This window comes from Centrocercus urophasianus, unplaced genomic scaffold (assembly GCF_019232065.1).
Source record: "Centrocercus urophasianus isolate 14NV4802_14NV808 unplaced genomic scaffold, USGS_Curo_1.0 seq_6, whole genome shotgun sequence".
NCBI lineage: Eukaryota > Metazoa > Chordata > Aves > Galliformes > Phasianidae > Centrocercus > Centrocercus urophasianus.
In genome coordinates, this window is record NW_024885199.1 from 424,347 (window position 1) to 447,810 (window position 23,464).

A 23,464-nucleotide genomic window follows, 5' to 3' on the forward strand; every position below is an offset into this window, starting at 1 on the left:
CCACCTTCTCTTTTTTTCCCCCCATTTCTCCCCTACAAGTGGCAGCTCAAATCCCAAGCTGAAAGTGAATCGCAGCTGCTGGCCGCCCTCCAGCATTCCTGGCTGCAAGAGTAAGGATCTGGAATGTCAGCAGCAGCGGGGCGGGAAGGAGCAGCGTGCGCGTGGGGAACGGCGCCCGGAGGAGGAGGACGGAACAAAACACAACTTCAGCTGGCCTGCCCCTTTCCAAACCCGTGTTTGTTCCTGATTTATGCTTTCGGGTTTCTCTTAAAGCATGCAGCTCGGCGCAGCCACGGCAGAGAGCTGGCAGCAGCGTGCCGGAGTACAACAGGTTTTTGGTGGTGGTTTGGGTTTGTTTTTTTACTCTTTGGAAAAGCGTCTGGTCTAGAGACCTCGGCTGTTCCTCCTGCTCTTCCCACTGAGCTGGGCGACCTTTCCTGAGCGGCTTTGGGAAGGAGAGCCCCTGGTCCTGCGGCTCCGGACAGGAGATGTCCCTGCGTGGGCACTGCGGCCGCCGCCTCTTCTGCTCAGACGAGGAACCTTTCGGAGCCTCAGCTCCCCCTGCAGCAGATTAATGCCTAAAATTGTACACCTTAACCAGCAGGGTTTAATTACCAGAGCTGTGAATAGTTTAATTAGTTTGTTCTGACCTTGGGAGGAGGACCTGCCCAGCGACGGGAGAGCGCAGCTTTATTGCTCTGCGGTGACCCAGCCTGCAGGGCCATGTCGTCTCTGTTCACCAGGAGCAAGGATTACACGCGGAGCAGGAAGTCCCAGTCAGATTCACCCCCGTCCTCTCCTTCCCCGATTGCAAAGACGCTCAGAGTAAGCAGCTTTTCCTTTCTGTGCTCAGGGCGGCCCGCTGGGGTTGGTGGAATGCCCTGGGATTGCCGTGGCCGTGGTTTGCTTTGGAAGGAGCGTGGGGTGAAGTGAAAGTCGGGAAGGTGACTCTGCAGCAACAGGTTGGAAAGGCTGCAGGTTCCTGGGGCGGTGCTGATTGGCACCGGTGCTGCGGGGAGCTGCTGTGATGGTGTTCCCCTGCCCTGCGCTCACAGCGGGCACAGACATCTCTCTCCATAGGTTATGTCTGCGAGGAAAACGAGGCAAAGCCTGAGCAGCTTGTTAAGCTGTGTGCTTCCATCAGCGCTGCGATGCTGCCGGCATCCAGCTGGGAGCTGTGGTCTGGTTTAGTAATTCCAGCAGTAGAAAAATAAAAGAGAACCACCTGCACCAGGAGGAGCAGCAGGGCAGGATGGCGGCGTGTGCTGCTGTGCGGAGGTGTTTTGGGAGTGGGAAGGCTGTAAGAGTGCTGGTGTTGGACGGGGGAGGCTGTGGGGACCCCCGCATCCCCATCAGGGCAAGGGCAGCTTCTTTGCAGCCGAGGAGTCTTAGCCATCCTGGAGGAAGTCCATTCACTCCTGGAGGAATGAGCCTGAAAAAAGGCAGATTGATTTGAGAGGCAAGCATTGCATTAATCTGAGCACTGAGGTTCGCTCAGATCAGGTGTTTGCGTGGTCTGCTCCATTGCTCCTGGTCTGGAAGCAGCATGGTGCTGGTTGTGCAGGGGGGGTTTGCCCCTCTGTGGGGCAGTAGCAGCGGTGCTGCCTGGGGCATCCCTGGGGTTTTGGGGTCACCCCCTGTGAGCTGGATCCCGTGGCAGCTGAACCCACTGTGCCTGCAGCTCCTGGGAGCCTGCAACAGTGGTAACAGTGGGTGCAGGACACACTGACGTGTCAGGGCTGTGGAAGCAGCCGGTGCTTTGGCAGGATTTGCTTCTAGCTGAAACAAAGTCTCCGAGTTAATTCCTTCTCCAAGATAATGTAATTCTGCCGTGAGCAAAAGCAATAATTAAGTGTACTTTCCTATGGGATTGTGCCATGGTATTTTTTGTGCGTTTCCCCTCTGCTCCCATGCCCACAATATTGGCAGCCCTTGCAGCCTTAATAAAACAGGTGGGAATGTGATATCTTGGAGCCTTTCCTATTTCCATCCGGTTCCGATCGATCCCAGCAGAGCTGTGCATGCTGAACGATCCCAGCTGGGCAGGCAGTGAGGGGCAGGCATGGAAACCTCCTGGAGCAGCAGGCAGCCCAAAGAAGGGCTTGTTCCTTGGGCAGACAGCTGCATTCTGATGCCATTTGCAGAGCAGCTTCCTGTGGCATGCCCTTGGCCCTGCCTTTGCCCTGCTGCTCGTAGCCTTCCTTGTTGGCTGTTAGGATAAAACCGCACGTGCTTTTTTTTCTGCCTTTAATGGTGAGAAGGGTGAGCACTTTGCAGTGAGTTATTGCACGCTCTAAGAAGGGCAATACGTGGAATATAACAGCACCATAGGGGAGGGCTCGAGCAGAAGGCACACGAGGAAGCTGTGCAGTGTGTAGGTGTGTGAGCAGCTCCATGGGCCATTGCAGGGTCAGCACCTCCTGGTGCCTGACACTTTTTGTGTCATAGAACCAGTAGGGTTGGGACAAAGCCCTGAGGTCGTCTGATCCAACTTTCAGTGGCACCACCAAACCACATCCCTCAGTACTGCGTCTGCCCTTCAACACCTCCAGGGATGGTGAACCCCCACCCCCAGGCAGTGCTGCCGACGCACTGTTGCACTTTCTGGGGATGTTCGGGTGCCTCTGGAGCTCCTGCTGCCATCACAGCCCCACCTGGCAATGGGGGGGGAGCACCTCGTGGCCCCTTCTCACCCTGCTGAATGGCACTGGGACCACTTGAGCATGGCTGCAGTTATTAGAGGTGCCCGCTGTACTCTGGCATTAGACAGAGCTGCACAAATCATTTGCTGTGCTGCACAGCTTGAGGGGATAACAAGTGCTCTGCAAACAGTTCTCCAGGAACCTTTCTCTTCCTGGCCTGCACTGAGCAGCCTGGGCTCGTCCTGCTGGTGATAAAAGTGATGCTGCTTGCATGGGAGCAGGGTCAGGCCGGTTGTTTCCAGACATTCTTCTCCTCGTGTCTGCACTGCTGGCTCATTACACAGTGTTTGCAGAAACTGCTGTCCTCTCCCCTTAGCCAGCAAAAACGTAGGATACCGAAACTTGAACTTTAAGGCAATTAACCTCAGGCTGTGCTCCTTCCACTGCCTGGTTTGTTTATTGCTGCTCCGATTGCTGGTTGTTTCTCAGGCGTCCTGTTCCTTAGATGGATATCAGCAAGAAATCCTTCTGGGTTCTGTTTGTTGTTCTTCTTTTTGTTGTGTTTTGTTTGTTTCCTCTGTAAATGCCCATATCTGGAAATGCATTGGGAGCACGCAGTCATCCTCAGGGCTGGGCAGCTCCTGCCACCCTTATGTCCATAGCAGGAGCCCTGGTGCATGCAGTGACCCATGTGAAGTGTTACACCCCGGCTGTGGCTCTGTAGTTAAACTTTCTCAGCTCTCCTCCTTTCCTAGGAATCAAGCCATTGATTCAAGCCAAAGCCAAGCAGGGAGTGTGGCAGCCCTTCAGTGTCCACAGGCTGCTGGCTGAGGCCATGCTCCAACCCTGTGGCATTTTCTAGGCAGACGTGGCCCCACTGCGTGTCCATATTACCAAAATAAGTTGTTTCTGCCCTGGGAGGGCTCTTGCAGGGTGCTGTGGCTGGCAGGGTGGGATGATGTTTCCCATGTGTTGAAATCCCATCGGGCTGCTTTGGGTGTGCTGCTCCCAGAGCTGGAGGCACGCGGTGCAACACCAGCACGGTGTGCATGGCTCCTGCCCTTCCCCTCCAGCGCCTGCTCTGTGCTGCTCCATGGAGGGATCCAGGTCAGCAGATGGGGAGAGGCTGCCTGGGATCACAGTGCTGTAGTGGGATTGCCCAGTGCTGCAGGGGGAGCCCGGTGTGCAGAAGGGGTGAGGAGGAGGAGATCTGATCTGGGCTCAGCCCGGGGCGGATGGGGAGGTGCTGTGGGATGGGAATGGGTGGAAGGGGAGAGCGGATGGAAGCCAGAGGCAGAAAACCACTCTAACCTCTGAATTGCAAACCAGTGTTTACTGCAGTGGCAGGAGCCCATTATAGCTTTGTTTTCCATAAGAGGAACACGAACCCATAGTAAACAAAGCTGGCAGGGCTCATTCTGCCCCACTGCCTCTGGGCACTGCAGCTGGACCTGTGCAGCTCTGGGCACATCTGTGCTGGCTCCCACCCTGGAGGTGCTGCCCCGTCCTTGGAGCTGCCCCTGGTGACAGATGCGGAGTGCTGACCTCAGGTTAGCTTGGTTTGCTTCTTGGTGTGGTTTTGTTTTTTACACGGACTTGTCAGTTCTTTTTAGTAACCCCCTGTAGCTGAGGTCACTCCTGAAGAAGCAAAGCTTTGGAGCAGACATCCTTGGGCAGGTTTGGGCTCAGATCACCTCTGGCAGCAGCTCCGGAGCTGTTTTAGACAGAAACAAATGAGGAGAGAAAGGAGCAGCACCAACAGCCTTAACTGACAGCACAGGATGCTCCGTGCAGTGCAGACAGCCCAGCATACCTCAGCAGCCCTAATGGCTTTTCCATGCAAGCACTCCCTGTGCCCATGCAGTTGTCACAGAAATGCTACGTGGCTGCAATGGGACAGGTTGGTTTTAGCAGCTGCAACTGGGGCTCCAAATAGATATTTAAACACACCATGATAACACCTGGGAATGCCCAGCAGTGTGTGCAGGGCAGGGGAGGAGCTGCTGCCTGCAGCCCTATGGCACTAAGAAGTTTGGGAGCAGCAATCTCCCCCTCTCAGTCACTTGGCCCTTCAGCTTTGATTTCCTCATGTCTGGAGTGCTTTGCAAAATGAAGTTTTTCAGCAATAAAACTTGATCCCTTCGAAAAGAAGGGAAAAAAAAAAAGAAATCAGAGCAGCAGACCCAGGTTTCTGAGTTGTGGCCTCTCCTAAATTAAACTACAATCCAGCTCAGTGCTTTACACAGTGAGCTCTATCCCCCAGAGCCAGCAGTAATGAAGTGCAGCTGGGGCTGAGCCGAGGGGCCACGGAGGAGTGGGGAACTGAGGCAGGGGGGTGGGGGGAGCACAGGGGAGCTGCCTGTGCTGGGGCCATGGAGGTGCTGCTGCTGTCAGCCCCCCCAGCTGCGTGTTTGTTTCGTGCCGTAAGCAATGCAATGTGTTGCAGGCAGCGGCCAAGGCTGCTATTCCAGCTCAGATGGGCTTTTAATATTATGCTTCAGTAACAGCAGTTTTTCTTAAGCAAAGCTTTTTGATTTATCGTTTGTGAAAACATGCTTTGCGTAAGGCTTTGGGGAGTTGGGGGTTAGATGGAGGTGGTTTGGCTGCACGGTGTTATCCATCACGGCAGTGGGATTTGTGATCCTTGCATTCGCAGCGGTGCAGCCCGGGCGGAAGGCAGCAGCATCCATCACCAGGCTGGAGCTGGCAGGGAGCTGAGCCGCAGCGCTGGGTCGGCACAGCAGCTTTCCCAGCGAGGCAATGACCTCAGAGAAGCAGAGTTCAAAACAGACCTTGTAATTCTTCTGCACCCTTTGGAAAACCAAACTTCCTGAGCACTGGTTGTGCCCAGCCCGCAGGTCCAACTGCAAGCTGCACCACGCACCAAAGCCATCCCTGCTCCTCCCCACAGCTCCTGCAGTGCAGCCCCACGCTCCCTGCCAGCTGCACGCCGTGCACAGGGGCTGACCTTCCTGCAGCAGCCGTGCAGCAGAGCAGCAAACCTGCAGTGGGCTGGGAGCAGACAGCGCAGCCTGCAGCAGTGTGCAGCTCCCTGCAGCATTGTGCACATCACAGGGAGAACTGTGAGCCCACAGGCAGCGGGGCTCAGCAGGAGGATGGCTGCCAGCACCGTTGGAGGAGTTGTTGGGGCTTTCTGTGTGGGTTTGGGGGGGAAGTGGGGCTGTGGCTGTGCCCTGGGATCCTGCAAAGTGGCAGTTGATCATGGGGGTGATCAGATCCCTGAAACAAAGCACCAAAAGGAATTCCTTGGGAACTGTCTTAAAATAGTGCGGACTTTCCCGAGGTTGGCCAATGGGAGATAAAGAACCATGAAATTTTCCAGCAGCATCTTTTTTGGGGGGGTGGAAATGTAAATAGTGGACTTGTTCTGCCTGTGCTGGGTCAGGTGTGAGCAGCAGAAGAATGCATCTGGAAGCAATGGGGCAGTGTCTGCCTTGGCAGAAGGCTGAGCCCCTCTTGGCGCTGCATTTCAGGGCTTCATTTCAGCCAAACCTTCCGCGAGGAATTTGGTTTTGATTTTACCTTACTGAACTTCAAGCAGCTGCGAGAGTTTGTGTGTTCTGAAGGGAAAACTCCTGCCTTCCTCCATCCAAAACCCAAACCCTGCAGCGTTCCTGCACTGCGCAGCATCGGCTTGGAGCAACCCGGCGTGGTGTGAGGTGTCCCTGCCTGGAGCAGGGGGTTGGAACTAAATGGTGGTAAGGTCCCTTCTGACCCAAACCTCTGTATGATTCCATATGCTGTTTGCTCCCATGCCCTGTGTTCTGCAGCCCTGTGGGGTTCAGCCAGCTCTACCCCAGCCCAGGGGAGCTGGCAGCAATAGCCAGGCGGTGCCACCCCAGCACTGTGCTGCCATCCCACAGCCAGGAGGAAGGATGTGACCCGAGCTGTGTGGCTGTAGGTCGGGGTGCTCGTGCGAACCCCACTCCCATCCTCCTGCTGCGAGAGCTCTGAGCACTGATGCTGACCAGAAACTTGGCGGCGCTCCCTGCAGCGCTGCTCTGCGTGTCCAAGTTTTCCTTTACCAGCCATCAGCGCTCACGTCCCGGGCTGCAGGTCCTGCCTGGCTGCACGCTGCTTTCAGAACCAGGGCAGCCGTGCTGCTCCCTGGGGCCCTCCTCCCCCCGCCCTGACCCTGTTTAGCTGGGGAGGCTCATGGCACAGCCCCGTGTTCCCGTGGCTGCTGCTGGTTCTTGTGGAGCTTCGGATCCCTGGGGAAACGCAGCGCTGGGGGCGATGCTGACAGAGCAGCTTCATGTTTGTCAGTGGAAAAAAAAAACCATGAAAAATACAATGGTGCATTCGAAGAGTCAGTACAGCTGGTTTTCAGCACTGCTTGAACCCTACCAGGCCGTGTGCTGTTCAGCCAGGAGGGCTCTGCTTGGTGGGCTCAGCCGCCGCTGCCCTCTGCTCCTTCAGGGAGCGGTGGAGGCTGAGGCTGCAGCACTGAGCTCAGGGCATGCAGTGCTCTGCTCCCTTGGGCAGCACGGCAGGTGATGCTGCTGCCATTTAAATGGCACTTGGTTGTTTGAGCAGAGAAGCAGTGACTGCAGGGAGGGCAGCCCAGCTGCAGCTGGAGGTTTCTGAGGGTGCTGTGGCCGAATGCAGGGCAGGGCTGGGCTGGAAGGGAGCTGGGCCTGGTGGAGATGGCTCCTCTCTTCTGTCATCGTTTTAAAAGCAGAACGGAGAAAGCTGGTCCTTGGGGTACCAGCGTGGCCTGTGTGCAGACCTCAAGAAGAGGCTGAGACAGAAACTGATCTAAAACAAAAGAAATATCCCTTCCTTCCCTGACGGTAATAGCGAGAGGAGGAGCGATCCTCTGGTGGAAGCTGGTTTGTGATTCCATCACAGCGGGGCCGTTGCCAGCAGTGGCTGCAGAGTTCTGTTCAGCCTCTGCTCTCCAGACCCGGCCTTTATATGGTATCATCTGTGTCTCAGAAGCACCACTTCACTGCAGCACCGCGCTGGGAGGCGGCTGCAGGTGGAAGGCTGGGGAAGGATGCAGTTCCCTGTGGGCCCCTTCCAGCTCGGGATGTTCAGGCTGTAGCACAGGGCTGGAGCTGCTGCCGTGGTTCTGCTGCAGCCCTGTGCTCAGCCGGATGGAGCCCCTGCAGGCACAGCCCTGGGGAGGACATGCCAACTGATAGCAGGGTTTGGGCTTTGGATTTAGCAGCTCCAGCTGAATGTGCTCTCCAGCTGTGAGGCTTCAGCTTTGGTTCAGTTCCTTTGTCCTGGCCAAGGCACCACGTTCCTGTGACAGAAGGCTGTGTGGAGTGGTTTCCTTCTTGAACAGAAGACGGGGGTTGTGTTGGGGTTGGAGGAATTAGAAATGTGGTGACTTGCAGTACCTGCCGTGTTGTTGTGTTCCTGCTGTGGTGCAGGCTGAGCACAGATATCGTGCTCAATGCACCCATGCTCAGAGGAGCTCATGGGGGGGAGCCGAGGATGGGAGCAGTGCATCCCACAGGAGCCCGTGCTGTTCTGTTTGACTTTGGCATTTGTAGGAGAAAACTGCCCGGTGCAGAGATCTCCACTACAAGCTGTGGTTTACCACACTTGGCCCCGCAGGACACGGCAGCGCCAAGCAAAACTCCTGTAATCCCCTCTGGCCCAGGTCAGTGTGCTTTAAGAGCACCAGCGGCTGCAGCGAAGGCAGAGCTGGGCATTGCTCTGCTGTGATGGGAATGCAGGTGGGGAAGGAAGAGCCCAACGTGCCCCAGGCTCTGTGGGGCTGAGAGCTCCTCAGCCTCCCCACGGCTCCTGCTGAGCTCCTCTCGCCCTGCAAAGCTCTCCTTCCTCACGAGTATTTGGCCGTGGAGAAAAGGTGGGCAGCCATCAAAGCCAGCACGGCTATTTGATGTGAAAGGGAAACAATAGATGAGTTTGGGGCCCAGGAATGGGCTTCAGTTCTGGACGCCAGGATTTAAAAGCCAAGGCTGTGTAGGTTTTGGGTTTGTGAAGGAAATGAAATCTGAAACGCTTCAGAGGAGCAGAAGCAGTTGAGAAGGCTCTGCAGCAGTCGCTGGGTCGCAGTTTGGTGCAGGCTGTGTGTGCTGGGTGGGAGCAATGTGCTGCTGGGGCTGCACTGTTAGTTCATTGGTCATTAATTCCCTTTTTTTCTTTTTTTTCCCCCTCTTTCCTTCAGCATGAACGACTTTCCAGGTAAGAACTTTGTTTCTCGGGGTTTTTTTTTTCCGATTTAATATTTTAGATTTAAGACTTTTTTCTGTGTCCCATTTTTGCACAGCTCTGGGGGTTCCCCTCCTTCACATCAATGGCACGAGCCGTCCCTGGCTCTGACCAGTGGGTTCTCAGCTCAGCTCAGCTGTTGGGCCACTCTGCTTTCTTCCTTTGCTCCTCCAATCACCCAGCAGCCATGAGCAGATCAAAACCTTCGACGTCCCGTTGCATGGAGCCCATTCCCACCATGAAGGTGGGATCCCAGCAGTGCATGGCACGTCGCTGCCCGCTGGGGTTTGGGCTGATATCCGCTGGGCTGTTCCCAGTTGGTTCAGCACGGGGCTCTGCTCGCCTTTGTGTCACACTGGCATTCCCTGCATTGCAGCTGCTGCACAGTGCTGCGTCTTTGCCTTGCAGGTTGGAAGCAGCTACAGCCCCTGCCACCAGTGACTCCTACAGCGACCGTGCCTCCAGCCGCTCCAGTGCCTACAGCCGCAGAGAGAACCGCCTAGCAGCCCTCAGCAGCAGGGCAGAAGAGGAGAGCAACAGGGACTACAAAAAGGTGGGGTTTCTGTATGTAATGTTGTCACTGGCTGCACCTCGGGAGCTGCACCGACTGTCTTTGGAGCATTGTCTGTTTCCATTGCCTTTGGGAATGATGCTCGCTGTTCTCGAACGCGTCAGTCCTACAGAGGGCAAAAACAGGACAGGGGGTGAAGGGACCCCCTGGGGAACAGGGGGTGAGGGATCGGGCTGGAGAGATGGGGGAGGGATTTTAAAGGAGAAGAAAAGGCTGACCTTGAATGCTACCAGCATGGCCACAGCGTGCACCCCCAGCTGAATCAGTTTGTGCTGCTATGACACTATTATTTGTTCTAAAAGCTCTGAAGCTTTCAGCACGATCCTTGAAATCAGTAACACGGGCTGCCAGGTGTGCGTGATGCAAAGGCCGTATGAAAAGTGTCTGTTTGGAGCACAGTGGCCGAAGAGCAGCCCTGTCAATTGAAACGTTTGCATTTCAGTTGTACGAAAGCGCCCTGTCTGAAAATCAAAAGCTGAAGTCAAAACTGCAAGAAGCGCAGCTCGAGCTGGCTGACATCAAATCCAAGTTGGAAAAGGCAGCCCAGGTAAGGCCAAAAGCTGCTGCTCTGCTGGGCAAAGCGAGCGCTGCCCCGTGCCATGCCAACACATCTGTGGTGAGGGAGGGGATGCAGTGCTCAGGAGGGAAGCTGCTGCAGGGGAGACTGGTGTTACTTTGCACAGAAAGCAGTGTGGTGTGTGTGATTCTCTAAGGACTGCTGCTTCTCTGGGCAAGAGCATCTGTGGGCTGTCCAGCCTTTGTATAGCATCGTGTGAATGCCTCTCCATTTTAATAGCTTTCTATTTTTAATTACATAGCAGAAACAGGAGAAAACTTCTGACCGGTCCAGCATGCTGGAGATGGAGAAAAGGGTATGTGTGTCTGCTTTCTTCTGGGTTCTGTCTTTGCCTTGTGCTGCTCTACAGGGCATACTAATTTCTGGAAGGAAAGTGTTAATTAAAAGATAAGTTACATTTTTGCCTTGCAGAGCAGTGCACGGCTGTAATTGTGTTCTGACCTTTTTGTGCCTGAGACTTTTCTGCTCTCTTTGCAGATCAGCCATGTTCTGACTTCCTTCTTTCATTATAGGAAGTGACAGAGCAGCAGATTGCATTGCACGGTCCTACAGGGCTGTCAGTCCTTTATGCCTTAAAATGTTACTGATCCTTATAAATAAGAACTTTCAGGAGGGAGGGAGAAACAAGACAAAGCACGGGCTGGGTGTCCATCCTTGTGATTACTCTTGAAATCTGATTGAACATTTCGTCCTCCTAACAAGCAGTCGGATTTGTTGCAATAAGTTAAGCTGTGGTGTCTGGCTGAGTCTTAACTGACCCTGAGGTCAGGTTGGAATGGACCTGAGAGCTGAGCTCCACCTCACGTGTAGGGGCAAAATGGGCCCCAGCACACGGCCTGCTGCCACGTCCATCTGCTCTGCTCCTGGCTGTGCAGTGCTCTGAGGTGCTTTTTGGTGATGGCTCCCATAGAAATGCAAGACTTTTGCTTTTCTTTAAAAGAGAACACGCTTTGTTTTTCCTGTAAACACCTCTGACCGTCTCTGTTATGAATCCCTGTAAACAGGAGAAGCGAGCCCTGGAGCGGAAACTCTCTGAAATGGAGGAGGAGATGAAGGTAGGGAATAATCTGTTCCCTCTGTTGTGATTTTGATGCTTTGTATTAACGTCTGTTGGGACAGTCATCCAGCAGTAGGATATTAAAGATATACATGGGAAGGGGCTCATCTCACCTCTGAGTGCCTTCAGTTTTGCATCCAGGCCTTGCTTTAATGGCTGTGTTCTCCAAACATGGAGTAGTGTTAAGCCCTCTGTTAGCATCCATCGAATCGCACCATGTGTTCTGTTACGTTGTTTGCCCTGAGAACTGTGAAGGCTATTCTCCCCAAATGCTTTCTGAGACTAACCTGTGGCATCCGTGAGTTTCAGTTTGCTGGATAGTCTGCAGCCCAAGCGAAGCCGTTGTGGCTCCCTCCAGATGGGTAAGAAGACAAAGCTGGCTTTTGAGATCACGCGCACTGGCCAGCACAGAGCACACAGTGATTGCATTTCTGTCCTACAGCATGTTTGTGGAAGGCTGCGTCAGTAAGTCAGGCTGGAATGGATCTCAGCAAAGAGGAATTTGCTCCCAAGTCCAGCATGGCTTGCTGTTCCCAGCCCACCCACCGACTGCTCCCTGCCTTCCCCTCCCGTGGCCCTGCTGGGACGGAGCCCCGCGGCTGGCAGGGAGCACCGCAGTGCAGATGCAGTGTTTGCCACCTGGGTGCACCTGCAGCTTCACAGTGATTCTGCAGCGTTCTGTGATTTTATGCTGCACTTGAATGCTTGTCCTCACAGAACGGCCCTCTGGTCCTGCGTGCTGTGCTTCCCTCCCCTCTGAGGATGATCCAGGTGGGACCGCGTCGCTCTGACAAGGCAGGACCTGGGGATGTCAGCGGTGCACTGATGGAAATGGTTCCTGCCACCCTCAACGTGGTTCCCGCTTTGGGCTTCTATTTCAAGCTTCATATCTTTACCAGGCTTACACCTTTGAAAGGAGAGATTGGTTTTTGCTGCGTCTTCTACTGCAATAAGTCTCAGAACAATTTGGTGGAGTCTTGCTGCAAAGGCTCTCTTGGTCTTTCAGAGAGGACGAAATGAATGTGGATGTGCTCAAAGGGGAGCAGCCAAGGGCTGAGGGTGCCTGGATTCCAAATCCTTCCTCCTCTCAGCAAGTGGCAACCGTGAACTCCGGAGGGACTTTCCCATCATTACAGAAATGCAGCCTCCAAGAGAAAGCACGGGCAGGAGCACTCTGTGGCATTGCTTTAGCCCTGCAGATCTCTTCACAAACCAGCTCAGTCCGTGGAGTAAAAAGACAAATTGGTGTCCTCTAGTGGCCTGTTGGTTTTGAGCACTTCTATTGGTTCAGAAAGCAATTAATGAGAGAAGATGCCTGCAGGGACTGCTGGACACAGCCACAGCTTCTCTGGTTGGGGGAGCCGGGAGCTGCAGGTGGATGGAAGCTGAGAAGGTGCTGTGGGAAAAGCAGCACGTGAAGTCTGGTGTGTTCCTGTGTTACCCTGAAGCTGCTGGCCATGCAGGAGGCAGCACATGGCTGCAGCAGCCCGTGGTCTGCCTGAGGACAAGCTCAGCTCCTTGGGAGTGATGCTGCCTCTTTCTGCAGACCCAAGCAGCCTTTTGTTAGTGGAATAAATAGATGTGAAATTTGAAAGTATCTCTTCTGAGGCACTGCTGGGTTTCCACCCCACCAGGCTTTGCAAAAACTCGAGCATGTGTTGAGCAGCTGACTGTGCTGTGACATGCAAACAAGTGTGAAGGCTCTGACAATGGAAGTCCATAAGGAAGGCAGGCTTTCCACGTCCACTTACATCACATCTTAAAGCAGGATGCAGCCCAGCTGTGCTTGTGTAGAATGAGATAACCTCTGCAGAACATCTGTACTAGTCCCTGCTGAGTCAGTAGTGCCAGGAAAACAAATCTCTTAGTACTGGCTATGCTTGCATTCCTGCTACTTTTGCTAATTGAATAGCTATTGAGCAGCATCAGAAAGAGCAATTTAAGCAAATCCACCAGTTTCCTATAAGGTGGAGAGCAGCAAGGGGAATCCCAGCCATGCCATGGCGTTGGGTTCTGAGTCATACTGCAGTCACTGGGATTCTTCCCAGCATCTGAATGGAACCAGTCCATCAGGGCTCACCTGCAGCTGTTTGCTCTTTGGCTGGCACTGAGTCCAGAGCAGTTTGGGAGCAGCTGACTCCTTGGGAAGAGGAGGCACAGCAATGTCACAGGAAGGTCCTGGGTTGCTGTGACAGCAATGCTGTGTAGTTCAGCCCAAGCTGAGCTTACAAGCTTTGTTCCTTCCATAAGTTGAGCTGCTGCTGGTGAAGCTGCCAAGAAGGGGAGAGGAGCATGGTGAAACTGGTGATGGCAGGGAGCTCCGTGGTGCTGGAGGGGCTCCTGCAGCCCTTGGGAAGGTGACACAGCAGTACGGCATTTTCCTGAGTGACTGCAGGGTTTGACTGGAGATACAGCAGCAACTTGGCTGAGGAAGGAGAAAGAAAATTAGCATTTGCACTGAACTGATTTCAATGCCAAGTGCCTGAGGTCCCAACTTAACACAGCAATTTTCCTTGAAGGTCACAGAAGCTTCTTTACTCTGAAGCAGCGCCGCACCTCCTGGCTTGGTACATTGTGCATGCTTTGGGCATCCTGATTTTCCTGAGTGTTGCAGGCACAAAACCCTTTAATTGAAGGCAAGTACAGCTGAACCGAGGAGCCTGCTTTCTGTAAGCCAAGAATCAAGCAGAGCGATAAGCAATCACAGCAGGATCATCCACATTCTGGTCTTTGCCTTTGGCTTCAGCCCAGCTCTCAGCCTTCGCTCGCTGTCTTTGAGCATGATAAATAGGAAGCCATCCGACCTGCAGCGCACGCACATTTTTGCACAGGTGATCCTTTCCCAGCTGCACAGCGCGCTGAGCTGAGCTGCGTCTGCTCGTGCTGTGCTGCAGTTCGTGCTCTGTTGGTGTGGGAAGCGAGGATGGTCTCTGAAGTGATCACAATCCTTTCCACCCCACGAAGCACGCACTGCGTTCTACATATGTTGGCCATTTTCTGCCAGCCAGATGCTCAGCTGCAATAAAGCAGAGAGCATTTATAAGCTGCGATACCGCAGGAACAAACGGCCCTTGCAGTCCAACCAGCATCTCCTGGGTGCAGGATGGACACAGTGATGTCTGTCTGTCCTCTGTCCAGCTGGCGCAGTAGGGCAGGTCGTGCTGGCTGAGATCTGGGAATGGGGAGGGTGTCTGTCCCCTGAGCTGTCTGTCAGTCCGGTGTCAGAGCGGCGCAGTGAAGGCCAGGCAGCAGGAGCTGTGCTTCCTTGGATGCAGGAGCGGTTGCACAGCCAGCTGGGCTCAAGCCCCATCCTTTCCTGCTCTGCATCCCTTCATTGGCATCGTGAGGCTTTTGGACGCGGTCTCCGTTCCTTCATGAGGAGCAAAGGTAGTGCTTAGGGGCAGCTGGGGCTGCACTGCTGGCTGCCCAAAATGCTTCTGTGTGGCACTGAGCCCTCGAACATCCCTGCATGCAGCAGTTCTGTGCGGAGCTCCGGCAGCTCTGTGCACCTCAGGTGGAAGTTCTCACAGCTGTGCAATGCTGCCCTGGCTAAGGGTGGTGTCATTTTGCAGGCAGTGCTGCCTCGGGACCCATGGCAGGAAGGAGCTCCCTGCAGCCCCTTCATCTCCTCCATCCCCACACACACAGGTGTGGGGAGGCTGCAGGAGGGACGGAGGGCGCTTTACCTTGGGCTGGGATTTGTCTCTTGAAGCCAAAATCCCTCCTTTGGAGGGTCCTTCCCTTCCTGCAGTGCAGGAGGCAGCGCTCGGCCCTCACTCCTCCTGGTGTCCATTCATTGTTGGTGTCGATCCATTGTGATGTAGTGTTGCTGGGGACGCGTCCTCCTCGTGTGAGCAGCAGTGATGTCTGCCCAGCTTTCTGCTCTGCCTTCCCCTGTGCTTCCACGCCGTGTCTCGGTGCCGCAGTGTGGCTGTGCCACCCCTCCTGGGCGCCCATTCCTGCCCTGTTCTGTGCTCGTGTGGTTTCTGTACTGAGCAGCACTGTGTTCTGTCTGCCTCCTCCTCAGGCTGTTCTCATTCAAGCTCCCGTCATTAAAAATGAGTGCTTTCAGTTCTTACCTTTTTCCTTCTGAAGGCTGAGCCCTGTGGCAAAGAAGAGTTGAATTTGGGCCGGGTTATTTGGAAAAACCCATGCCCACCCCACAGCTGTGGGGAGCAGAGCCAAGAGCCTGGCTGTGAGCATGGCTCAGCTCTGTGCCCTGCAGAGGCTCTGCTGCAGCTCTGCTCACTGCTGTGCAGCTGCTTCGGTGTTCAGAGATGCATGGGAGGAGTGGCACAGAAGCTCTCAGGTGCCAGCAGTGCTCCCAGTGCTCCCAGTGCTCCCAGTGCCCGTGGTGGCGGTGGGGCAGCATGATGGTTCGCACAGTGGCTCACTCCCACAGCTGTGTCTGGTGGAGCTCATTATGGGTCATTAGAAAATCACCCTTAAGGACCATCCTGCTTTGGGTAGGAAATCCACTTACTTAGGAGCATTCTAAAGGCTTTGGGGTCCCTGGGGGAAGGGCAGGCTCCCCACATGCTGTCAGTGTGCCGGAGGGCTTTCAGTGTGCACATCTGAGCTGCTGCCCACCCAGCACTCGCCGCTACTCATTTCTCTTTTCTTTTTCTCTGTTCTTTTACCCCTTGTGGACTAAATTCACCTTTCTGTGCCCTTTTGTCTCCACGGTGTGTTCTCTCTGTATCTTCCCGTCCCCTCCTGTCCCTCTCTGCAGAACCTCCACCAGCTCAAACAGATTCACACTCTGAGGCAGATGAACGAGCAGCTGCTGGCCGAGAACAGGGCTCTGACGCGGGTTGTGGCCAGGCTCTCGCTGCCTGCCACGCCCTCCGAATCAGAGGAGCTGTAGCCATTTGCCATCCGGCTCATCTCGCCTCCCTCCTCCATCCTCCAGGCAGGTCTCCGCTCCCGTGGCCGTGTCTCCCCTGGCTGGCTGGGCTGCAGGCTGCATGCGGCCGACGGTCTGCAAGCACCGGCTCGCTGCTCTCCAGACAGGGCTTCCCCGCACGGTGTGCTCTCAGTTCTGCTGACCCCGCTCTGCTTGGCAGCTGCTGACCTCCGCCGTCCCACTAACAGCCCGCAGCAGGGGGGGCTGCTTTCTCCTTGCCCGGAAGAAGCAGCAGGACCCGGCACGGCAGCGGATGGGTGGCACTGAGGGGTGGGAGCTCGGGTGCTTCCCTGTGGCTCAGCAGCCGGCTGCCGTCGGTGGCGGTGCCCCTTGCCATCGCTGTGCTGTGTGTCTGATCGAGGTGTCGGCAGGCTGAGTTCAGCAGGATGCTGGCATTATGCAAAGTCGCGATGAATAATTAATGAATTTCCAGGGGCGTCATGAAAAATGCGCATTTTAGAGAGGAAGGTGATTTCAAGAGAATCCCAAACCGATCAGCCTTCGGCACTTTCTCTTGTTTTCTTAAGCAATGAAAACAAGCTCCTTCCCTCCTGTGAGGCAGTGGAAGGTGGAGGTGTGAGCTCGGCACTGCAGCATCCGTGCTGCCTCCTGCGGGACGGTGCGAGCGGAGCCGACCTGCTGTGTGCACTCACTGTGTGCTGGGAGTCACTGCAGAGAAATGGGGCTGTGAGCCTTGGGAGCTGCACCCTCACGTCACACTGCATCCTTTCCTGCTGCTCCGTTGCCTCAGTGCTGGCATAAAGCTGTGCCTCCTCCCTTTGTTGGGTCCTGCACGCCTTCTGCAGGTTAGTAGGGATATTTGGGTCCCTACAGACAGAGCTATTTTTTCCTAAAGGAAAAAAGAACCACTGTGCTCTAGTGGGATGGAAGTGGCACTGAGGTATGAAAAAGCCTATTCTTAGCACACAAATTATATCAGAGATGATTAACCATAGAAACAAACTAACCGGGGGAATTGGGGCTTCCCTTCCCCGAGCCTCAGTGCCAGAGCCCACGATCTGCTCCGGCTGCTTTGTGTTGTGGGTCAGAGGGAACGGCCTCCCCACGCGCCCGCTTCGAGTCCACGAAGTCGCCCCATGCCTGTCCCTGCCCCCCTTGTTCCCACAGCCTCAAAGCAGCGATGCTTCACTGACTTTAAGCCACCTGTCTCTCTTCTTCTGGTAGGAAACCATTGCAGCTCCGCTTCCCCTCTCTGCCCATTGCTCCCTGTCCCATTGCAGGCTGTGGTGTTGATGGATGCTCATTCCCCACTTGCTTGCAGGCTGAGTGCTGCCTGCTGAAGCAGCGCTGTGTCCCTGCTGGGTTTCCTCAGCTCTCCTCTTAGGTGCAGCACGGGATGCTGCTGCTGCCTGTCAGCTGCTCTCCTTGCTGTCCTTGGACATCACAGCTGTACAGCCGTGTCACTGTTCTCAACTGACAGATTTACTGCAGTGGCACTTCACGGAGAATCTCATTTTCCAAAATCCACATCATTTCTGCAGTGTCACCTTCTGTGTGTCGCAGTGCACACAGCTCAGCTCGCAGCTCGCTCTGTGCTGACGCTGCACATCAGCATCGTGGGGCTGAGCCCTCCTGGCCCCGTCCCTCTGTGCCATTCTAACAGACGTTTACAGAGCATCATTGCTCAGACCCCTGCAATACAGCCCTGCTTCACGTGCTGTTTATTTTGTGGGGCTTGAGCCTGGTTTGCAGTGAAGGGAGGAGTGCCCTCTGCTCGAGAGGCTCTGCACTTTGCAAGGCTGACGTGTGACTTCCAGAAAGCTTCACTGGAAACTGATGGAGCCGAGCAACAGCCAGGAAGCTTCAAGCAGCACGTTGTTCCATTCCTCCCGTTCCAATAAATCACCAAAGTTGCACTGAAGTATTTTTGTAAAGCACATTGGTAAGCTGTGAAATGGGGATGGATGCTGCAGAGCCACCCCAGGCAGTGACAGGGAGGGGATGGGGGCTGTGTGCAGCCCTCAGCAGACGGCTCAGCCCTTCGATTGCTGTGGACGTGGAGGCAGTGTGCTCAGAACCATGGAGTCGTGAAGGCTGGAAAAGACCTCTGAGATCCCCAGCCCCACCACGCTGTGCCCACCTGAGCGCTGTGACCTCTGGGCAGCCTGTGCCAAAGCATCACTGCTCCTTCAGAGAGTGAGGATGAGCCACTGGGAGGGAATGGAAGAGCAGAGTGAGGGCACAAACCCTTTGCCCTTCTCACCATTCCTGGGCACTCGGTGTTGGGCACTGCCTGCAATTTGGCTTCATTCCATGATGAGCCGCAGCATCTGTTCCAATGGCCGCTGTGGGGTGGGGTGCAGCCCCTGGTTCCTCTTCCTTTGGGAAGGGGATGGAGCACATGGGGCTACAGGAGCTGTGCAGGGACGCAGAGCAGAGCTGCTGTGAGCTGGGGTAGAGCTGCCTGCAGGCAGGGCCAGGGCTCCAGCACCAAGGGGGAGAAGGCAGAGCAGCTCTGCAGTGGGGATTTCATTTCAGGGGAATTCCTCCAAGGGCTGCATTGACGCAGGTGAGTCAGCGCTCAGCTCGCTGGGCTCTGTGCCACCTCCAGCTGGGACCCCCACACACACAGCACCAGTGCTGTTCTGCTCCTCCTGCCTGGGCAGCCCCAGAGCTGCTCCCTGAGGGTCTGCAGTGTGGGAAGCAGGAGGGTCAGGGCTTGTTGGCCAGGAGGAGGTGCTGGGAAGGTCCTGTTGGTGGTGGTTGTTTCCCTCTCTGTTTAATTGGAGGTCTGTGTTTTTTCTCTGCTGCAGCCACTCACCGCGCAGCTCTCTGGGATGTTCTGTGGGACCACGATGTGAGCACTGCCATCAAATGTTGTGTGACCCCAGAGAGATGCTTTGTTCTAAAGATCAGCTCTAAAGATCTCAGCCCCGTCCTGAGTTAGAAATCCAAGGCAGAAAACGTGTCAGGCCTGGACAAATGGGGAAATGGACACAGGGAAAAGCTGCCTTAGTAGCTGTCTGTTCTGCCAGGCCCTGTGGGAGGGGGTTTGGGTGAAAGGGCTCAGAAATGGTCCCACCGAGCTCCGTGGCACCGCTTTCCTGGGGGCTTTGCTGTGTGAGGAGCCGAGCTGAGCTGAGCCCCAGCCCTGCTGTAACCCCGGCCCTCTCTGTGTTTGTGCAGATTCTGACGGAGCTGAAATCGGACAATCAAAGGCTGAAGGACGAAAACGGGGCACTCATTCGTGTCATCAGCAAACTCTCCAAGTAGGGAGCCGAGCTGCAGGACGGGGGGGTGCCCTGCTGAGCCCTGCCCCTTCCTCCTGCCCCCCGCACAGCAGCATTGCAGCCACGGGATCAGCATCGCTCCTCCCTGCCCTCGGCTGGACGCTCCCTGTCTGCCCTTTCCCCCCCGCAGCGCACACCCCGGCCATTCTGTTTTAACTTCAGCATGGTGTGCTATCTCGGACATTTGACTCAAGGGAGAAGAGGAGGATGTGGAGTGGTGCTGAGCTGCCAAAACTTCTCCTTCCAGCAGCCCACGGTGTGCGGGAGGGAGCTCTGCTGTGCAAAGCGATGCCCATGGAGCTGGTGCAGCACATCTGTGCCCTTTGCAGGTGGGACCTGGACTGTGGGCCAGGATTCTGCGGACACCCATCAGCCCGTGTGCAGTGTGGGACTTTGGTTGAAATGTGATGCTACGAGGAACGGCAGCAGAGCTGATTCCTTCAGCACGTGGGGACGGCTGCTTTGCACAGAGACCTGGCTGGTTTTTATTTAATGTCAGATTGCAGATCTGGTGGGTAAATGCCCCTCCTGTGCAGCTGGTGATGGGGTGCCGTGCTGCAAACCCTGGGGCTCCCGCCAAGCTCCCTGCACTCAGCAGCACCTGGGACCTGCACCCGGACCGCTGTTCTCAGGATGGAATTGCAGACGTTTGCCAAACTTTCTGAAGAAGGAGCCTGGTGTGGTGTGTTGGTGTGGGAGGCTGCCGTCAGGCAGAGCCCTGCAGAGGAGCCTGGGCAGATATTTCAGGTCCTGCAATGGCTTTTCAGCATCAGGCTGACCAGCTGAACCGCAGCACGGTTTTGTTTCTGGGGAATGGAAATGAGGGGGGCAATGAGGCCTGGTGGCACAGATCCTCGCAGGTGGGCTTTGGGGCACTGGGCACGGAGCTGCAGTAGCTGTGCTCCAGGTGCCCGGGGGTCTTTGGGGGCTGGGAGCTGAGTGGGAATGCTGGGAGCTGCATCAGAGTCTTTTCATCCACCAGAAGTTTGCAGTCCGCCTCAGCCTTGAAGGAAACCTCAAAAAAAAAACCAACAAAACCCAACCCTCTGTATGTTGTACGGACTCAGAACAGTTTGAAATTGTTCTCCCTGTGGGCATTCAGGCAGCGACTCCTGCATGTGCTGCATGCTGCCCTGCTGAGCTCCCATACCAGACTGCTCTCCTCACCGCCTGCAGCCCCACGCCCTCATCCTCCCCCCCTCATTGCTTTTGTCCCTCCGTTTCCCACTTTGTGCCATGGGCTCCTCGTGCTCGGAGTGGCAGCAGCCGCGCACGGCAGCTCTGTGCTGAGATGCAGATGGATACTTGAACATGAGTACAACTAAGTTTGCTCAACAGGGTAAAAATTCATCTGCCTGTCCTGGGCTTCTTGGAGCCTCCTGCTGGTTATCACCTACCTGTGCATTTTCCTCTCCCTGGGGGCTTTTTTGTTTCTTTCTTATTCTCCATTTTCCCCTCCCGTCCTCCCATCCCACCTCAGCTCTCCCTGCTGGCTGGGCTCAGGGCATCTCAGCACGGAGCTGACGCTGCTCCTCTTTGCACCATTCTCCGGTGCAGCGCGGCCGTTCCTCTGCTGCTGTGCTTCGGGGAGGAGGAGAAGCGCTTTGGCATCACCGGGGCTCCTGCAGAGCGCTGCCCACACCGGGCAGGCGGTATTACTGCTTCACGTGTCCCTGCTTTGTGGAACAGCTTTAAGCCCTGAGCTCCCGTCAGTGCTTTCCCTGCACGCCGCTCCCCCTCGGTGCGCCCTGTGTGAGCGCTGCTGCATCTCTCCACGTTCTCTCCCACCCTCACCCCGGGCTTGGCTGCAGCAGCGCTGCCCTGTCCCAGTCCCGGTCCGCAGGCAGGGGCAGCCCGAGCTCCCGGCTGCTGGGAGAAGCTCGGCCCGAGCTGCCATCATCCGCACCGGCGCTGCGCCCCTTCCTGCAGGGGCTGCCGCTGCGCTCTGCCCACGAGGAGCCGTTATGCGAAGGGCGCGGAGCCAAAGCGCCGCTGGGATGCAGCGCTGCGCGCCCCTCTGTGCTCGCAGCCGACGCTCCGTGCTGACGATGGGAGCTCAAACCCCGCGGGTGAGGAGGACTCGGGGCTCTCAGTGCGTCTGCAGGAAGCACCGAGGTGGCGGTGGGTGCGACGCCGTGCTCTGCGCTGGGCACGGAGCGCAAAGGAAGCGGATTTTAACGCTGCTCCCTCCTTGAAGCAGAGTTTGTCAGACGTGCCTCCTTTGGAGAACACGGAGCTTTTTTTCTAAGCAGTGCTTGGGGTGAATTCGTTTTTATTGCTTGGGGTGAACCCTGTTGTGGCTGCGAGTTTGATGGTGGCTCTTTGTAAATAACTTCCTGGAGGAAGCAGGACTGCGTTCCAGATGGGGAGAGAATGTATTTTTATGCAACTTTGAGTGGCCTTTCAAACCCTGAGATGAATGATTTGTTTTACTGGTTGTTGTTATATAGTATTATAAGTATTATGTGTTTGAAAGTTTGGGAATAATATTCACATCTATGATGCTTGTAAACACAACAGTATTTATAAATAAATAAAATAAGAGTTGATAAAATAGAAATTGTGTCTTCGAGTCCGACTTTATGGGGCCGGGGAGGGGTGGGTGCATCTCCTCACACCTCAGCCCATCTCCTCCCATCTCAGCCCATCTCCTCACACCTCAGCCCATCTCCTCCCATCTCAGCTACCTGGAAGCTGACACCCCCAGGTGAAGAGCTGCAAAAGTGGTCCCAGGGATGGAAGCCCTCCTGAGAGCAGTGCCTGAAGGGGCTGTGAGAAGGAAGGGGACGGAGCGCAGCAGTGGTGTGAGATGGGATGAGGGCTGCACACAGAGGCAGTGCTGCCCCGTCCCTGCAGACCCCCAAGGGTTGCATTGCAGAGTCGGACCGGGCGGCCTTTAATGGCCCCTTCCAACTCAAACTGTGATTCTATGAGTTGGTGAAGCTGAAAGCTGAGCTCTGAAATGCCCTCACGTGTCCCCAGAACTTCACCCCAGAAGCAAAACCAGCAGGGCAGCAGGGCTCCTTTCAGCTGTTTCTTTAATAAGGAGACAGATATCATTACAAAATAACCATTGAACGATCAGAGACGGAACGACAGAGTCCACACGAGGGGAAGGGGCTTTAAAAGCAGCTTCCTGCCGGAGCCCAGCGCTGCAGGGGCGGGCGGGGGGATGGGGATGGGGGCTTCATCCTCCCGGTTATGGGGCACGAAGGCAAAGCTGTGCGGCCTCACTTCTGTCCCCAGGAGGATGGCGCTGGTGTCACTGCGAGAGGGAGAGGGAGAAGAAAGAGGAGAGAGAAAAGGGAGAGAAAGGAGAGGAGGAGGAGGGGGGGGGGAGGGGACGGGGAAGGGGAAGGGGAAGGGGAAGGGGAAGGGGAAGGGGAAGGGAGCAGCCCCCAAAGAGACACAGCAGAGCCCCAGAACCTCTCCCCAACATCTTCCCACCGCCATCTCCAACGCAGCACAGATGTCACTGCAGGACATCCCTGGTTTCACCGCCCGCCCCCCCGCAGCTCTGAGCCCCACGGCTGGGGCTGGAGGCCATGCGGGACCCCCGGGGCGCTGCGGTCTGATATGGCTTCTAAAGTTGCAGTGATGTGAGACGCACCAACGCGACACAGAACACCGAAGCCACGATGGGACAACGCGACAAACACGGGGACGAGAGACGCGGGTGGAGGGCACGGCTGGCAGCGCTCGCCCTCCGCGGGCTGCAGGCATGCGGTGCTTCTTGGCCTATTTTCTTCTTCTGCACGATTTTGTTTTATTTTGTTTCATCTTTTTGGAGGGGGGAGGAGCACTCAGGCAATGAGTTTTGTCCGTCGCCCGCACTGCTCTGCTCGGGCACGGCCGGGCCATGCTGCGGGGCTCATGCACTGCTCGTGGTTTGTACAGCGATGGACGTCTCCATACAGGTACCTACACACAGCTGGGGGGGCAGAGGCAGCACAGATGGCTTTTGTAGGTCGGTGGTTTGTCCCTTTTTTTTTTTTATAATTGTTATTATTATTAAAATTAAAAATAAAGAAAGACGTATCATGTATTAAAGTCAAAGTTCCCCCTCCTGCCCCGAAGCATAAAGAGTCCAAATGGAAATTGCAAAGTGCAGCAGGGATGGGGAGCGGGCGGGGGGGTGCATGGGGCAGGGGGGGGGAGGGGGGGGGGTGTGAACAGCATCTGCTCCTCTGCTGCTTCCAATGGAACGCCGGGGTTCTGGGTCTGGGCTGAGGGATTCCTGCTGCTGCCCC

General features: G+C 55.7%; 1 protein-coding gene across 1 annotated transcript; it reads left to right on the forward strand.

Moving 5' to 3' along the window:
• The first annotated feature begins 268 nt into the window (after positions 1-268).
• PPP1R12B (protein phosphatase 1 regulatory subunit 12B) lies at positions 269-21,774 on the forward strand. Its single transcript, XM_042836370.1, has 7 exons — positions 269-825; positions 8,809-8,825; positions 9,261-9,405; positions 9,866-9,970; positions 10,242-10,295; positions 11,005-11,055; positions 19,111-21,774. Exons 1-7 carry the CDS (start codon positions 724-726, stop codon positions 19,195-19,197), a joined length of 561 nt encoding a protein of 186 aa, XP_042692304.1. The 5' UTR covers positions 269-723; the 3' UTR covers positions 19,198-21,774.
• The last annotated feature ends 1,690 nt before the right edge of the window (positions 21,775-23,464 follow it).

Coding starts and splice junctions, on each gene's coding strand:
- PPP1R12B (XM_042836370.1), top strand. CDS start 724: ATGTCGTCTCTGTTCACCAGGAGCAAGGATTACACGCGGAGCAGGAAG. Junction 9,406..9,865: donor GCAACAGGGACTACAAAAAG/GTGGGGTTTCTG, acceptor TTTGCATTTCAG/TTGTACGAAAGCGCCCTGTC. Junction 11,056..19,110: donor AAATGGAGGAGGAGATGAAG/GTAGGGAATAAT, acceptor GTGTTTGTGCAG/ATTCTGACGGAGCTGAAATC.